This window comes from Trichosurus vulpecula, chromosome 6, assembly GCF_011100635.1.
Source record: "Trichosurus vulpecula isolate mTriVul1 chromosome 6, mTriVul1.pri, whole genome shotgun sequence".
NCBI lineage: Eukaryota > Metazoa > Chordata > Mammalia > Diprotodontia > Phalangeridae > Trichosurus > Trichosurus vulpecula.
This window is the reverse complement of record NC_050578.1, coordinates 42,602,564-42,621,344: the sequence shown is the minus strand read 5'-3', so window position 1 is coordinate 42,621,344 and position 18,781 is coordinate 42,602,564. Positions and strand designations below refer to the sequence as shown.

The 18,781-nt window shown below is 36.7% G+C and overlaps 1 protein-coding gene across 6 annotated transcripts in view; it reads right to left on the bottom strand.

The window, feature by feature from the left end:
- CAMK2D (calcium/calmodulin dependent protein kinase II delta) overlaps positions 1–18,781 on the bottom strand; it is a 354,972-nt gene that overhangs the window by 98,429 nt on the left and 237,762 nt on the right. For all 6 annotated transcript variants that reach the window (XM_036764305.1, XM_036764308.1, XM_036764307.1 and 3 more), the window contains exons 5-6: positions 3,178–3,243; positions 531–603 (exon numbers count right to left, since the gene is read on the bottom strand). In XM_036764305.1, the coding sequence (XP_036620200.1) occupies positions 531–603; positions 3,178–3,243 (139 nt within the window). The remainder of the gene's footprint in view (positions 1–530; positions 604–3,177; positions 3,244–18,781) is intronic.

Genomic DNA, 18,781 nt, shown 5'->3' with positions numbered 1-18,781 from the left:
AATTTTTTTTTTTCCAATCCTGTGTTAAAATCTCCATAATTAATGAATTTTGGGTAGATGATTAACTTCCTGTCTTTTCATTTAGTTGGCAATTATTACCTTTTGCCTGAAAGGGTCTTTCAGGCTCGAATGGAGCAAATGTGTGGCCAGTTGTTCTGCTACTGTAACCCATGGTCTCGAACAGAAGTGGTGTTTAAATCTACAGGCAGACATACATCACAGCCCAGGGGTATCTCTAGGTCAATGCTGGACAACTGATGAAATTTCCCCTTGCCCGAAGTTGCATTACTTGTCTTACATCGCTAATTGTTAACCTAAAGGTTAATTTCTTTAAAAAAATAAACTTTCCTTTTGCTGTGATATATGCTTAGCCGGTAGATGAGCAAACTGGAAAGAAATATCATGCATTTTTTTGTCATTTAGTCATTTGGGGGGAAGGGGTGAAGGCAAGGGGTCCATATTAGATACCCACCCTCTGCCCTTCCCCAGAAAGCTTCTGGTTATCAGATTTATAGGCTCCATATACTGACCTTCAGGTCCCTGTGAACTATGCCATTTAGGTGACAATGATTTACGCTTTCTAGAATCTGCTGTATACAATGACTGCAAAGATACAAGGGCAGAATGGAAGGGAGAACATTTTAAAGGCACATAATCACATTGAATACTAAATAAAATGGGAGTTAAAAGGAAAACAAACAAACAAACGTCAATTACATTTCTTCAGGAGTCTGAATTTCACACCAAACTGGGATAGGATTATGCTAAATAAAGCAATTTCTGGATCTAACAAAAAAGAAAGACAACTAGACAGAGAATTTGTGACATTATCAGATAAAACAATTTGTGCTCTTCATTAATTGCATACATATCACTAGTATGTACATGTCTGTAGAGAAACCATATTTATCTCCAAAGAAAGAGATTTTATTAAAACTTCCCATAACAATAGTCCTGGGATATTGTGAAATGATAGGTAGATTGGAAATGGGCATTTCTCATGCACAGAGTAAACTGTTTAAAATCTGAGGTCACAAGGAAACAGAGGTCTTAAAACAGGAGGATAAATATGGATGAAGTGGTGGTAAAGGTAAAACAAAAGGGGAAAAAATGAAGTACTCATCTTTCTGAATTGAAAGAAGGTTCTTTTATAGATGGTTAGGGAAGAAACCAATGATAGTCACCAAATAGCACAGGCAAAGTTTTGGTCCAAGAGGCTCTGCTCGTTAATACCCCTCTCCTACCACCCCCAATGGCTCTGGGCTATAGCAAAGGTAAAGAGGGCAGGAATGGTTTTTATTTTTATTTTATAAATGCTTAACTAAAAAAAACCTAAGAGAACAAGAGTAGATGCTAAATGTCATAAACCTCACAGTAACAGCAAAGGAAAACTTGCTTATTACTGTCAAAATTCATGCTTTATTCTATACTTGTCAAAGGCTCACTGATAAGAAATGGTATGCTAATTAAATTAGGGGGAAAATCAATGACTGGCCCCTATATAGTGCCTGTCATTAGCTACCAATTAACACACCAGCATGGAGAACGTCAGTCACACTTGAAAATTTTGTTATGCAACTCATGTGTAGGTGGGGATGGAGCCATATTCTCTTATTTAGGACAGGAATAGAGATTGGGGACCTCTGATTTCATTTATAGGGGAAACTTCCAGGTGAGGAAATTCTCTCCTTCAATTAAGGCTGGTATCTTCTCTGCAACATATAGTCTCAGAGAGTTGCCCAGAGAATCAAGAGGTTAAATGACTTTTCCAGGGTCACGTGTCTAGAATCTATCATTTAAAATGATAAAATTGAAAATTTACTCATTCAATTAATGCATAAAACCGTACTTCTACAAAACAAATTGTACCTTTAATAATTATGTTGCAGTCATATAGCCACATTAAAATTAAAATTTTGATCAAGATCTTTTAAAAGCAACTCAGTTAATAGGACAACAAATACACCTTTGCACTTGTATTCTAGATGGCTATTTTAAAAAAATTATACAACATTTATAAGTGATTGCAATTATTTAATGTTTTGGATGATTATTCTCATTTAAGGCTACATATATTCTTATATCACTTTTTGAATAGTGCACATCTCATTACTTAAAAAGAAATGCATGATTCATTTTGTAAATGATTCCAAAATTTATTTCTTAGTCTCCAATGGCAATGTAACTTTATATAAAACTACCTTCTTTTAATGAACACATTGATTCTCAAAGGTATATAAAGTACTTTTAAAAACAGGTAATAATAAAGCAAATCAGTAATGATGCATATTAAAGATAAATTGTCATGAAATCTGGAGTTAAAATGTGGGCAGGGATGGGCCTGTTTCTAAAGGTTGCTTTTGGTTGATCCTGCATGTCTACAATGAATTGTTTAATGATTTTTTCTGAGGATTAGGTCAAAGATTTAAAGACAGGATACTAGAGACTTTTTCTTCTTATGCGAAATAACACTCAAAAGTGAGTCTTAGAGAATTACAGGCTTTAACGAAGAGATTTCCCCTGTATTTTCTTACCAGCAAAAATATTGTTTAGTTCTCTACTCCTCCCCATCATTTGAATTATTAAGTCGGGCATGTGTATGTATGTGTGTATGAGCATGCACACACACACACGTGTTTGTTCATGGGATAAAAGAAGCTATTGCCTATTGTCACCATAGATACTAAATACAAAAGAATTCATGTCAACTCATGTGCCAGGACAACATACATCCCATTCTACATGGTAACCACGTGAAGAGCATATGCATGTACAAATAAGAACATTTTCTTAATTATACATGATGAGGAGAAGGGACAAGTGTTCCTCACTGTGCCAGGATTTCAAGATAAAGACATAGGCTCACACACTGATTTAGAGCTGGAAGGCACTTAGAGGCCTGTTTAAGCACATGTCTAAAAAGGCTGGATTATTAATAAGAACAAGAATTTAATTGTAGAGCAAAGGGATTTTTTTCCCCCTCAAAAAAGGGCATTCCTAGAGAACTTTAGAATGTACAGATATCAGTACGGAAGCATTAATGGTGACAAAAGGCCAAGGTATCTCAATATTATTTCTCAAGGGCACCAAGTATGAGATAACTGTCCATGTTAACACAAATAACACTTGATTCCAAAGGCCAAATGTAAACATGGATATTACGAAGGAGTCACTTACCTGGCATCTGCTTCACTGTAATATTCTCTTGCCACTATGTCCTCAAAGAGCTCACCGCCTGTGACTCTGCAAAACAGATAATGTAGAAAATTCAGGAAAATGTCAACAAACCTACCTTTAGATTTTGAAAAAGAAATCATTTTGCATTGAGAATTTGTCCCCATCGATCTTCCAAGTAAACTAACAAAATTATCGAATCTGCATATAGAAAATGAGGATGATTTCAAATGAATATCAAAATTTGAGATGGCTTCCATGAGGCTTACAGATTTTGCAGTAGTCTGAGTTTTACCACAACCATCCTCATGTTATTGGCCTGTACCTCCATCATTGGGTTCAGGAAACAAAATCATCTTCCTGGAATTATTATACTCAGCAATGTCTCATAGAAGTGGATTTCTTTACCCCCAAGAGCACCAGCATTAACAGATCTCAAAAGAAAAATTCATATGTAAAATTACGTTAGATTCATATGTAAAATAATATAGTATGTTGTTACTTTAATGTAATTTAATATATGTTTCAATATATTTTAATGTAATTTTAAGTATTGAATTATTTTTGGCCCAATGTTGGACTCCCTATGTGCTGCCATATGATATTTTTTAGATCCCTAAAGTGTAGGGAACCTCAAAGCCTTTTTGGGGCATCAGATCTGGGATTTCAGTCATGTAAGGAATTACCGCTCTCAATATGGAAACTACTTCTACAACTGTACAATGGTTACTTGCCTATAACTGAAACTGTCAGAGTATTGCTTAGGGAATTGAGAAGCCAATTGATTTATTGACTATGGTCAATTTTAGTACAGAAATAGATATAGATATAGATATAGATATAGATACAGATACAGATATAGATATAGATATTTTAGATTGTGGTCACAATTAGTATAAGTCAGAGTCAGGTCTTAAACCTGGTCTTCCTAATTCCAAGAGTATTTCTCTAAAAATGACACCAATATGTATCAAAGACATGTGACTAGCAGAAAGGAAAGCCTCCATTCCTCAGTGGGCATCAATAATACTTAAATTCAAAATGAGCAAGGTTTTTATTCAGTTGGACTCAACAGTGTCAGTTCTTCCTGTTATGTAGGTAAATCAAAATGTGAAGACAGCTAGGCAAATAGAAACAACACTTTTCTTCTATTTGATATTAACTGAGTTTGACATTAATAACTAAACTCTTCAAGCAAACATGCAAGCATCAATTTTGCAAAAATACTTCAGTAACATTTTTTCAACCTGCGACACATTGGCTGTCAATCACTAGACAAGTCTGGTTAGTGTGCTCTAAGACTAGGAAAAACGGAGAAGGTGCCAACCTAATGTTGTCAAGGAAATCTCTCACTGGGAGCTGCTTCCACCAACAAAACCATAGGTCTACATTCCTCTCTGACCCTATTCTTACTATATACAATGTGGAGGGATTCTGATTTTTATAATAATCGATATGATATATATAATGGATATACTAATAGATTAGATTTTTATAAAAATAAGAATTCCCTCCACAGCCAATATTAAAGTAGCATAAAAACTATAGAATTTAAAGCTATTTTAGCACCAGCAGAAACAACTCAACAACATGACTCTAAAACAACATTTTGCAAAGTTTAATGATAATGATAATATGTCCAATGATACACATGGACACAGAGTCCAATGATTATATGATTCTAAGTTGTAGCTGGCATTCTTCATTTGGTACTGTTAGCTAATCTCTTCTTTCCTACTGTTTCCTAAAGGAAAAGAGTGAGAGAAACCACTGGAATTAGACACTGGAATTGGACAAGTTAGATAAGCTTTTCCCCGGGCCACCTCCCTCACTCTGCATATTGTACTTGTGACATTTGTTAATATAGACTTAATTAGAATTTTCTTATTCTGTTCAATGTCTTCTTAAAAGATGCATTTAAAGGTATCCTTAAAACTTTAGGAAAGTATAGGTGTCCACACACTGTACTGTTTATATATCTAGGTTTTCAAATCTACTTTCCAGTTGTAACACTTACTACCCAATTTTGTAATGTAGCACCTCCCACCTCCAGCAAAAGAATCATGGAAATAATGACCTTTGTTGGCTAACATGCCAACAAAATGGCAAAAGACATTTGGAGTTTGGGTAGGAACGCCTTCTTTGGTAAAGGCTTAGAGCCAGGACAATAGACTGGTAAGACCACTCAACTTCAAGTAAAGGAGGTGAACTTCAACAGTGCTCTGTGGTTTAACCTCTGAGTTCTGACATTTACTAGTTGTGTTACTCTGGGCAAATCACTTCAGCCTCTTTGCTTAGTTTCCTCATCTGCAAAATGAACCAGAGAAAGAAATGGCAAACCACTCCACTATCTGCCAAGAAAACCCCCAAACTGGGTCATGAATAGTCAGATACTGTTGAAATGACTAAGCAACAACAAATATTTGTAGCATGAGAGGGTTGGAGTGACTAGATGATGTCCTCGGTCACTTTCTAGCTCTACGTGAGGGCGGATGGGGTGGGACTTAGACTCAGGAGCTTTGAATTTAAATTGTACCAAAGGTAGTTTTTGGCTATGTGTGTGATCCTGGGCAAATTGTGAAAAGCATTCTATACCTCAGTTTCCTAATCAGCAAGACAGTAATTAAATCATACTACCTACCTTGTATTGTTGTGGGAAAAATGCCTTGTAACCCTTGTAAGGTGCTATCTACGTATGAGCTGTCATTAAATCCTATGATATGATAGATGTGCTATTAAAAAGATAATATGCATATATGCATTTGTCATAATCTTGGAAAGGATGGGGATAGGGAATGGACCTTTGATTTCATTGGTATAGGGAACTCTTTGGTAAGCAAATTTCTTCTACTAATGAAGGTCAAGATGTTCTCTGCAGCTTATAGACACTGTGAGAGGTGACTCAAGTGCCCAGGGTCACACGGCTAGAAAGTGTCAAACACAAGACATGAACGTTAATCCTATAAAATGCCCAATCCATTTATTTAAAAAATCACAACACTTACTAACTGTTGCTCTTAATGATAATTCTTTAAATACTATGAATGTCATGTGCCTCATATATAGTCTCATCAAGACTCAAAGAATGTCAGACCTGGAAAGGGATGTCAAAATCTAGCACTTACAAATAAAACAGAGGCTCAGAGAATTGAAATGACCACTTCGAGGTAATTTATTTATTATTGTTGGCTGTGCCAGGCTAAGAATTCAGCCACAGTTTTCTTTATCTCTCATTTCCCCTACAATGTCTTGTGGTGTGGTAGAATGCACATTCTAGAATCAGAAGACTTGGATTTAAATCCTCCTGATATTCATTACCTGCATGACCTTGAGCAAATCACTTAATTTTCTTGGGCCTCAGTTTTCTCATTTGTAAAATGATAGGATTAGACTAGATAGCTAGTTCATTACATTGCCCAACACTGAGACCTAATCTTTCCAATAAGGCTACGATAAATGGAAATAAAAATTAAAAAAAATTAAGAAAAAATAGGTTACATATAAGTGACATTATGTTTTATGTCTGATCTATCTAATATAGAAGTATCAGAATTTTCTGGTAATTCCCAAATAGCTCATTTGTTGTTCACTCATTCAGTACTGTCTGACTCTTCATGATACCATGGACCCTAGCATACCAGACCCTTCAATCTTCTGCTATCTCCTGAAGTCTGTCCAAATTCATGTTTGTTTCTTCCATGACACTCTCCATCCATCTCATCTTCTGCTGTCCCCTTTTCTTTTTGCCTTCAATCTTTCCCAACATAAGGGTCTTTTCCAATGAGTCCTATCTTCTCATTGTGTGGCCAAAATAGTTAAGCTTCAGCTTTAGTATTTGACCTTCCAGTGGATAGTCTGAATTTCTTCAGGTATTGACTGATTTGATCACCTGGCTGTTTAAGGAACCCTCAAAAGTCTCCATAATTCAGAAGTATTGATTCTGAGGCACTCAGCTCTCACAGCCACACATTGCTACTTTTTCAGTAGCTTTGACTATAAGGACCTTTGTTGACAAGGTGATGTCTTTGTTTTTTGGTATGCTGTCCAAATTTGCCATAACTTTCCTTCCAAGGAGCAAGTGTCTTAATCTCATGGCTGTAGTCACTGTCTGCAGTGATCTTTGAGTCCAAGAATATGAAATCTGACACTGTTTCCATATCATGGTTTCTATATCTTCTCCCTCTGTTTGCCAGGAAGTGATGGGACCAGTTGCCAAGAGCTTAGTATTTTTTATGTTAGGCCTCAAGCCAGCTTTTTAATACTTTCCTTTTTCACTCTCATTGAAAAGTTTCTTAATTATTCTTCACTTCCTGTCAGCAGAGTGGTGTCACTCGCATATTTGAGACTGTTGATATTTCTCCCAGCAAACTTAATTCTGGCCTTTGATTCATCCAGCTTGGCATTTTGCATGATGTGCTCTGCATTTAAGTTAAATAAATAATATGACAATATAAAGCCTTGTTGTACTCCTTTTCCAAACTGAAACCAATTAGTTGTTCCATATTCGGTTCTAACTGCTGTTTCTTGGCCTGCATACAGGTTCCTAAGAGGACAAGTAAGATGATCCGGTACTTTCATCTCTTTGAGGACTTGCCATATTTTGTGGTGATCTACACAGTCAAAGGTTTTGGTGTAGTCAATGAAGCAGAAATAGATATTTTTCTGGAACTCCCATGCTTTATTCATAATCCACTGAATGTTGGCAATTTGGTCTCTAGTTCCTCTGTCTCTTCAAACACCGGCCTTCTCTTCTGGTAATTCTCAGTTCACGTTTTGCCGAAGCTTAGCTTACTCAATCTTAAGGATAACCTTAAGTGCAATTTTTCAATAATTTGAATATTCTTTGGCTTTGCCCTTCTTTAGGATTGGGGTGTAAAGTGATCTTTTTTCCAATCCAGTGGCCACTGTAGGGTTTTCCAAATTTGCTGGTATGTTGAAGGAAGCACTTTGACAGCATTATGTTTTACAATTTTAAATAGCTCAGCTAGTATTCCATCATCTCCATTAGTCTTATTGTTAGCAATGCTTCCTACAGCCTCTGGAATCTTTTCTCCCAGATGTCTGTCTTTAGAACAGTAACTACAACATTGTGGTCATTGATGACATTAAACCTATCTTGTATAGTTCTCCTCTATATTCCTGCCGCCTCTTCTTAATTTCTTCTACTTCTGTTAAACCCCTATCATTTTTTGTCTTTTATTATGCCCATTTTTGCATGAAATATTCCATTCCCTTGATATCTCCAATTTTCTTGAAGAGATCTCATCTTTCCCATTCTATTATTTTCTTCTATTTCTTTGCCATGCTCATTAAAAAAACAAAATAAAACTCATTTCTCCTTGCTATTATCTTTGCATTCAGTTGGGTATATCTTTCCCTTTCTTCTTTTGTTTTCCCTCTGTCCTCAGCTATTTGTAAAGCTTCAGTCATTTTGCTTTCTTGTTCTTCTGTTCTTTTGGAATGTTTTTTGTTGCTGCCTCCTGTACAATATCGCGAACCTCTGTCCATAACTTTTCAGTTACTCTATCTACCACATCTAATACCTTAAAAATCTATTCATCGCCTCCACTTCATATTCATAAGGGATGTTATTTAGGTCATACCTATATGGTCTCACAGTTTTCCCTATTTTTTTTTTCAATTTAAGTCTTAATTTTGTGATAAGAAGCTCATGGTCTGAGACATAGTAAGCTACAGGTCTTGCTTTAACTGACTATACAGAGCTTCTACAATTTTGGCTGCAAAGTATGTAATCAATCTGATTTTGATATTGACTATCTGGTGATGTCTATGTGTAGAATTGCCTTTTGGGTTCTTGAAAAAAATGTTTTTGTTATGACCAGTGAGTTATCTTGACAAAACTCTATTAGTCTCTGTCCTGCTTCATTCTGTACTCCAAGGCCAAACTTGGCTGTTATACCTTTTCAAAATTTTTTGCTTTAGCATTCCAATTCCCTACGATGAATGTGACATCCTTTTTATTTCTAGAAGATATTGTAGGTCTTCATAGAACTGATCCACTTTGGCCTCTTTGGCATCAGTGCTTGGAGTAGAGAGTTGTATTACGGTGATGTTGGATGGTTTGCCAAATAGCTCTAAACAGATTACAAAGCTAAAGTTTCCTGCTGATTCTTTGATTCTGCAATGCAACATGTTGTATAACACCAAACACATAATTTTCTACTAGTTTTGAAGTCTGCCATTAAACACTGCATTATTAAGATTGTTTTCCAATAGTCTTTTTGAAAATGAAACTATTTTCCAACAATCCTGATAAGAATCAAAAATCTCCAGCAGAGAAAAAGTTATCTTTTTTAAAAAAATAGCAACGCCCACATTATGCCATTGTGGGTTCTTGAAGCATTAAAAAAACCCAATGCTAAAAAAACAAACAAAAAACTCAAACAACTTTTTTATAGTCTACAACATTTCTCCATTTATACTGCATTATTTTCAGAACAGACGCACATTGTGGACCACATAATTTTTAAAGAAATGTTTGTTACATTTTTTAGACATTCGAAAATGGATAAGAAAGAAAACAAATAGAAAAATCACAAATGACACCCTTACCCTCTCCTCTAGGTGGCAATCAAGAAGATGGATGCCAAGAACTACTGACTGTCATACCTATTCTCTCATTTCTAAAAAGTGTTTATGAGAATTATACAAATATATATTAAGAGTGTTCTTGATGATAATGAGAAAGAAATGAAGAGGTTTTTAGAAATGATTTCCTACAAAGGGCACATCTTTATAGGCACAATATTGATGGGAAGGTATAGAAAAAGCAAGATTCTATTATTTTGATTGTTTTTGATGATGACTTTTTTTTTTAATGTTGAGTCAGTTGAACAAAATGCAGCCTTAAAATGCTCTCCTCCAACAAAGTGTCTTTCATATACATGATGGGACCATATAATGAAACCATTAAGAATACTTCATTCATTGATCTTCTATCAGTGCAAGATAAGGGAGATCCATTCTCATTCTCTTACATGTGACAGTGCTTGCTATCTGCTTTATCCTTCTTCAGATCAAGAATTGTAATTTGGCATGCGTGACCTTTAAAAATATTTGATAACTATTTCAAGATAATTTGTTTCCTCTGTAATATAATATATTTTACTTTATGCATTTATAAACCTTATTCTTAGAAAGTGTAGATAGCCTTCATCTGACTGCCAGAGGGGTCCATAACAAAAAAAAAAAAGGTTGAGAACTACTATTAAGTGTTTATAATACTAAAATATATGGTACTTGGATATTAAGCCCCTGTGTGCAGGAAATGTTTTGTTGTTGGTGTTTGTTCTCCATTGTCATGGAGATGTATCTCTTGTGGGAAGAACAAATGGAAGAGGGATTTTCTATAGATGACAAGGTCCTAAGGATGCTTCTGTTTGCAGATATATGTATACTGAATGTATCAAGCACCTAAATAATTCAGTCTCCTTAATGAGATCCATGACAACTGCAGGGATAAGCCTAACAATTTAAACAAGAAAAAAATGGAAGAATGCCTATTGATCAGACTACCATATGCAGTGTGACAGACAGCTTGTTTGTTTAATCTGATATACATCTTGGACAGGCAATATAGATGGATAAGGCGTTAACTCAGAATTGAATGAGGATTAATGTAGGTTGAATTGCATTGGGGACAATGTGTTTCACTTTGGACAATCCCAGGTGACTTCTTGAAATGAAAACTCATCTTTTAAACACTACAGGGCTATGAATCATGGAACATGACAGAGCTAGGTGGTACAGGAGATAAAGCTCTGGATCTGGAATCAGGAAGATGGGTTCCAATCCAATCTCAGACATATACTAGCTGTGTGACTCAGGGCAGGTTATTTAACCTTTGCTTGCCTTAATTTTCTCATAAATGGGAATGATAATAGCATGTCCAATTGGAACAATAATTATCATGTACTTCCCAGGGTTGCTATGAGCATCAAATGAGAGAATGTTTGTAAAGTACTTTGTAAACATCAAAGCATCATATCAGTGTTGTTGTTGTCATAGAGATGCTGAAGAATTGAAATTGTGAGTCACTCAAAGATCAATGGAGAGATGCATGGTGGGTAGAAGTAAGCCATAGCATATTACCAATGATAACTTATGTGATCACCTATGTCACAGGATGGTCGTGAGGCTCAAATGAGATAAATATGAAGTGCCTACTGTATGCACTATGTCGATACTTTTCTTCCTTTATGTCTTAAAGTAGGATAAAAGTTAAAATCTGGAAATGTATGATATGGGAGGGAAGATCAGCTAATAATATATTGAGAGCAAAGGGTAACAGACAGATTGAGTGCTTCATGGATACCCATGGAAATGTGTAAAGGTATAGAGAAAGCCTTCAGCACACTGTATCCACTGTGGAGAATTTATGGTGAAGCAGAAATAAGACCTGTGCAGAATACAAAGACGTAGATTGGTTATGATCTGTATCTCCTGAATGAAATACCTGTACCAATAATCCCATATGGAAGTATTGACGGTTGTATTATTGCTTAATGTTGAGCTATCAGAAGTATTATCTGGGGTCTACAAGCTTTTATACACACACACACACACACACACACACACACACACACACACACACACACAGATATACATATACAAAGTATTGGACAAAGAAAACTAATGATATTGAAATTCACCTCTCTCTCTCTCTCTCTCTCTCTCTGTATTTATATATATATATGCATATATATGTGTATGTGTGTATATATACATACATACATACGTGTGTGTGTGTGTGTGTGTGTGTGTGTGTGTGTGTGTATTCTTCACCTTCGTAATGGATTATGTAATGGTAATCAGGGCAAGATTTTTTTGCTATCAAGTGCCTTTAATGAGTCTGGCCTTTGTTTTAATGGGGCAGGTAAAGTGGGATCTTTTGTCTTGGAATGCTTCTTAGCATGGGGACAGTAGAGAATCCTTGATCTGTATAACCACACCTATGGTTTCCCACACCCTGGATGGTGAGCCCCCAGGACCCTGAACAGGGTATTATATGTTGGAAGGTTAGCATTTCAATTTTGGGGAGTATACTCACTGAAAGAGTGATGAAACTCTCGGTAGCCTTTGAAACAGCCCCACCCTGACCCCGGCTTTGATAGATAACCCAGATGTTGGTGCTTCTCTGGTACCTATGTATTGCTGTACATAGACTGGTTTGTATTATTTCCTCTATAACATGTGTGATTTGTAATTTCTGTTTGTATTTGCCCTGAAGTTCAAGGGGTTGATCTTTTCTCCCTGAACTAAATGAATGATATATGTATGTTATATTAAACCAAAACTGTTAACCCCTTAAAGTTGATTTCCTTAGAAAAGCAGATCAAAGAACCTGTGTTGGCAACCCTTCTGTGTGCTCTTGTTGCTGGTCTTACACAGCCGCAGTAGCTGCTGGCAACATTGTTGTTACAACCTTTGAATGAAAAAACTGAATTTTAATATCTTAATATATGTATATGTATGCATATAAACATACACATATGTGTATATATTGGGAATTGCTTTTCAATTATCATTAGTTTCCTTTTCATCCTGTTTGTTTTAGTCTATATATTTTAAAAACACAATTCTGAGACAGGTTCCATTGGCTTCCCCAGACTGCCAAAGGAGCCCATTACACAAGAAGAGGTCCCTAAGGACTAAACTAAAATGCTAATTATTGTATCAATTAAATTCTGGAAGCATTCCTTAAGCATTTAACATGCAGAGTCCTGTGCTAGGTGCCAGAAGGGATGTGATAGGACTCAGTACCACCTGTAACTTACAGTCGAGCTTATAAATGTGGAACACGAACAGGTAACTATAAGACTGAATAACAATAAGTACATTAAAGTAATACAGAATTAAATACTTTTTAGACATGAAGGGGAAAAGGACATTCCCAACCGAGAGGATTAAGGAAGGCTTCACAGAGGAGGTCACATCTGACTTAGCCTCTGAAAGATGAGTAGGAGTTTAATAGGAAAAGGAAGGGGAAGAGAGCCACTCTAGGCATTGGAAACAGTATTAGCAAAGGCATTTGAGTAGAGAAAGCATGAGGTAAATTCTGAAGATAGAAAGTTGTCAGATTTGGCTGGGGTGTTGATGGAGTGTCAAGGAGTTGAGTAGTATGTGTTAAGATCTTAAAGGCTGGGTAGTGCCAGATTGTGTAAGGCAAACAAAAGAGTCTGAACTTTAATCAAAGCACAAAATGAAGTCACCGAAGATTTTTGAACAAGGGAGAAATACAAATAAACAACATGAGACTGGAAATGTTACGGAAGCTCTGCTAGAGAAGAAAGAGTGGAAATGGGAAGAATTGTTAGGAAGCTGTTTTGATAGAGCAGGTAATAGGATAGTGGGAATCAAGAAGAGGGTGTTTATGTAAAAGATATTTCAGAGATAGAATCAAAGAACTTAGTAACTGACTGGATAAGCGAGACAAGGAGGAAGGATAAAGCATAAACATTTCAGATGTGAGGAACTGAGCAAATGATAATGCCACAGGCAGCATGAGTAAAATCAGAAGTCAGAGCAGTTTGTTTGGGAAAGAGAGTAAGATCAGTTTGGGTCATATTAACTTTAAGATGCTCATAGGACATCTAGGTCAACATGAACTGTATGTAGGCTGCTAGAAATGAGTCTGGAACTTTGGGGAGCTGTCAGGACTAGAGATGTTGATTTTACTTTAATATATGCTTTTTGTTTGTTCGTTTTGGTGAGAACCTATGATTCCACTGGTGTAGGGAAATTCCAGTGAGGAAATCTACTCTATTAATGCAGATTACCAACTGTTTTACTAATAGTATTGACCAGAGAAAGTTAAGTGACTTGCCAAGGTTCACAAAGCCAGTGAGACTTGAACTCATGTATTCCTGACTCTGAGGCCATCTCTCTGAACAACCAGATGAATCTAGGGAGCCCCTCTTCCAGGCTTGGCTCCTGTTACAATATTCTGGGAACATGGAAGGCATGACTGCACTCAGCTCTAGCTAGAACCGGCTGCTGAAACTCTCCCGTAAGCTTGCTGATGCAGCAGTTATAATTTCATCTCCCTCATCCTGAGCCAGTTTTCCTGGGTTAATCATTAGAGAATATTCCCTGGCAGAGTACTCCGTGTTACCTGACCCTATTGCCCTACCTTTGACATGACAGCTGCTGCGGTAGGCCCTTTGTCTGAAAACCTTTTGTAAACCAGACCCCTAGCTTCAGCTGGAATCTACATCCCAATGCTTTTGTAGGCAACCACCCTCCATACACAGTCCCATGAGATTGTTTGGTAAGGGAGGTTGCATGCAACTCTATCCCTGACTGAAATGCTGTCTAGCTGTCCATACACTCCTATGAGGTGTTTGCCTGTAAGTACCAATAAACCATTTTGACCCTCCTAGTCTTGCTGAATGCTGTTTACCGAAAGTCTTTGCTAAATTTGCATGATACTTTATCTTCTAAGTACAACTGACTCTCACATGGTTGTTATGAAAGTAAAAAAGTACATAATACATACATATTATCTATATACCATCATATATTGCTTTGTATACCTTTGTATATCTAAATTTGTAACTGGTAATGCAGTGCTGTTATTTGCAAAATTCATAACAATGTACATAAAAGCTATGGCATCTACCATGAAGAATTTTATAATTTTCATCAATAATAGGGTTTACAGACAATAAAGAATTAGTATTCTTCTTCTTGGATGAAGAAGATGTCACCTGATCCACCAACCAACAAAAATATCCTTTGTTTTTTTCTGGTAGTGATAATGAGTTTGCCCTGGACACTCATGGGAAATGCAGGAAAACCCTGTAAAGTGGTCAGATACTGGTGTGGATATAAACATAAGGCATTAAATCCGGGCTGAGAAGGTTGAAAACTGGGCCCAGGAGCAGAAGACCAAACTCCTTTGCACTATTTAGGTAGCCTGCGATGACAACTAGAGGGAGAAAAAAATGTGTATCACAGGGGTTATACAACTAGGCTTGAAATGCAAAGACAATTTTTGTAGGGTCTGATGCTAAACAAAGATCACACCAAGAGAATGAGGTTACCAGAGAGAAGTGAAGCATCACGATGGAGCAGGAGTCAGGTTAAGTAAAGAATTACAAGAACCCTGGTATTTTGTGGACAATTAGAGGACTCTTACACTGTAGTATCCTTTCAGCTACATTATAATGTCCTAGAGTAGAGGTGTCAAGTTCACTTCCCATGAGCTGCATACAGCTGCAAAACTCTAAAGCGTGGCCCAAACCATAGTAAAATGCAATTATGTGATATATAACAAACTAAATAAAAATACAATAAAACATAGATGATATTAACTTGCAATTTTCTAAGTCAGGGATACCTTTCTATTTGAGTTTGACATCACTGTATAAAGGCACAATGATACACACATCTGCACATCTCCCATAGAAGCCCCGACATATACAGAATTTTGTTTATTTATTTATGGACTAGACTCATGGTTTCATTGATACAGGAAACAACTGATGAGGAAAATTTCTCTGCCAAGGCATACCAGTAACTATTTTGCCATTTATTATCCTAGAAAGTCTCCTAGGGAAGATTAAACATCTTTTCCAGGATCACAAAGCTAGTAGAACTCCAACCCAGGTATTCCTAACTGAGGTGAGCCTGCTATAGTGCCCCTATTCTTCCTCTTAAAGTCTTACCTAGCTTCCTGAGCCACCATCTATTAAGGGATTTGCTCAGGGTCACATAATCAATCTGTGTGTGAGGTAGAGCTTGGACCAAGGTTTTCCTGGCTCCAAGGCCAGCTTTCTGTTTATTAGGCCATGCTGCCTCTTCACTTAGGGTTAATTCTCTGTTGGATGAATGGACATTAGAACAGCATAAGAGCTAATTTTATCATAATAGTTCCCAACCCTCTTGACTCCTATGTTAAACAAAGCAATGGAACAAAGTCAGTTATGACAACAAAATCAAAGGTCAAAGGTTGCTTGGCTAAGGTCAAGAAACATGGAGAAAATGACCCATCTACATTCCCACCTAATCTTCAACTTGGTGACTGACACTGAAACAACCTAGCCTATAAGGGTATAGAGCCAATGACATTCGCACCATTAGAATTAAGCCCTAAGATACAGAGTGAATCAGCAAGACTCAGGCCTTAAAAACTGGGATGTATGCACCTAGAGAAAATGGCCTGTACATGAACTAAAGAGGCATGATTCTACTTTCCCTATCATTTATCTTCCTATCTCTAAGCAGTGAATTTTACTCTTCCTGCCTGACAAACCAGTAAGTGTTGATGGCCATTTGTCAAAGTTCTGAGAGTGCCAATGCTAATTTTTGTGTCCTAACAGTCACTACCTGCCAGGCAGGGAAACTTTTCACAAGCACCAATCACCCTGATATTTCACATGACACAGTCAGTGCCGCAAGTGTCAGAGCCAGCTGATGTTCATTAGTCACAGGTAGTGAAGTGGGTCTCAAGCAAACAGTCCTCTTCACAGCTGCTGCTCCATGGCCTTCTGTCCATCTCTGTTGTATCTTCTTTGATTTTTTAAATCTTGTCTTGTCTTCTTGGTTGGTAGTCATGGCCTGTCACCATTTGATACATTATACCCACGCTCTCTTACTCCTGATTATACAGGCTAGATCCCAGTGAAGTTACTGGTTGGGGTTGGTTTCAAGATGAAGTATGGTACGGTGGAAAAGAGTCAGAGGACAGGAGTTCAAATCCTTTCTCATTCCTACCTGCATGGCTGTAGGTCAGTCATTTCTCGACTTCTCTCCCCCCTAAACCCCTTCCCCCTCCACTGCTCCCTAACCTAAATTTCATTGTCTATAAAAAGAGCAGGTAGGGGCCACAATGAGTTCTAGCCTCTTGCAGCTCTAAAACTGAATCTAGGATTCTATTATAACTAGGATTAGAATAGAGTATATACAAATGAGATCATATCCGCAAAGTCCTTTAAGTGCTACATAAACATTACTTGTTATTGTTCTAAAGAGATGCAAAAACATATTTTTAAATATAGGGTTTTTTTCAATGATCAGAGATTTTTAAAAGTCTGAAAAGGGAAAAAATGTATAACACTTTAAGAAGAGGGAAAAATTTTAGGTAACTAGAAATAATTTGAGTATTATAGCTGATTTAATTTTTAACCGATCTATTTATCCTGAATTCAATTAACTTAAATCAAACCTCAGATACATGAAAGCACTACTCTTTAAGAGGCATAATTTTAAAAATCACAAACACAGACATGGTGACCATGCCACCTCTTCTCACGCCCTACATTAGGCTATTTTCTAATATGATAAGGAATGTAAAAGATATTTCAAGCACAAATATAATTCAATACCACTTCTCTTAAGTCTCTCATATGATTGCAAGTATTACACATATGATCACAGTCATCCTTTTGCTAGAAGGAATTCTCAGATAAAATGATCACTAAGTTTTCTTTGTGTCATTAGTGCTTTGGCTAATGCTAAGCCTTCCGTATTTTATAAACCATACAGATCTTCCTGGGGAAGAAGTTTTTCATTGTTAATGTTAAAAAAGCTTTCTTTTACTAAAAATACCACTGTGGCTAAATTAAAGCAGTTTGTTTAATAAGTTAGCTGAGTTGAAGCAATTTCAGTGTCTAAGCAACTCTTTTAAATTCTTAGTTTACCGCATGGAAAATTGTATCTATATTTAGCTGAAAATTTTGTAGATCCTTATTCGGTTGTAGCAGAGACACAGATTACAAATATCAGAGGTAGATTTGTTCATGAACCCTCAGATTCCTGAAAAGGTCTTAGAGACATTATGTGCAGTGTGGCTATAAGAATCTCTCTTAGCCATCAATAAAAATTATCCAAGCACCATCAATTATCTGACCAACCAATCAGCAAGCATTTATGAAGAGCCTACTATGTGCCAGGCACACAGTGCTAAGTACTGGTGATAGAAAGATAAAAATGACACTTTTCCTGCCCTCAAGGAATTTTCATTGAAGTAGGGGAGCCAGCATGTACATAAGAAAGTGCATGCAAAGTCTATACAGAAATTAAAGAAGCATAGAATTATGTACAAATTATTAAGGTTACTGACTGTCTTAGATTTATGGCTTGGCTCTTTTCTAATCCATGAATAAAGAACCATGCTGCCATCTCACTATCATGCTCTGTGAGGGAATAGGTATGAAAAGCTAAACAAAGAAGGCATCTGAGACCATGTGTTCCGAGGAAGTCTTAGCTTCTGACTCACAATAACTACTCATGTCAAAGACAACCCACTTGTTAAATGTAATCAACTAAAAAAATTATTTCTGTGAGGCTAATGCAACCTGAAAAACGTGTAAGCAGGGTTCAGGAGGTTTGAAAATTAAAATATTGGTGCATTTAGAACTAAAGAAATTACCGTCTTTTAGGATGTGTCACCTTAGGAATGCGCTTGGGACTGACACTCCAACCTGGGCTTGAAGCCTCATGAACCCAAGCCTTGCATTTTGGGTTTTTTTTTTGGAACAGATCTGAGGTTTCCTTAGTATAAGTAACTCTCCTTGGATGAGAAAATACTCTCTATCAATACTCTCTATCAATGCTCTGGGATTTATAGACTTAAAGTTTTGTT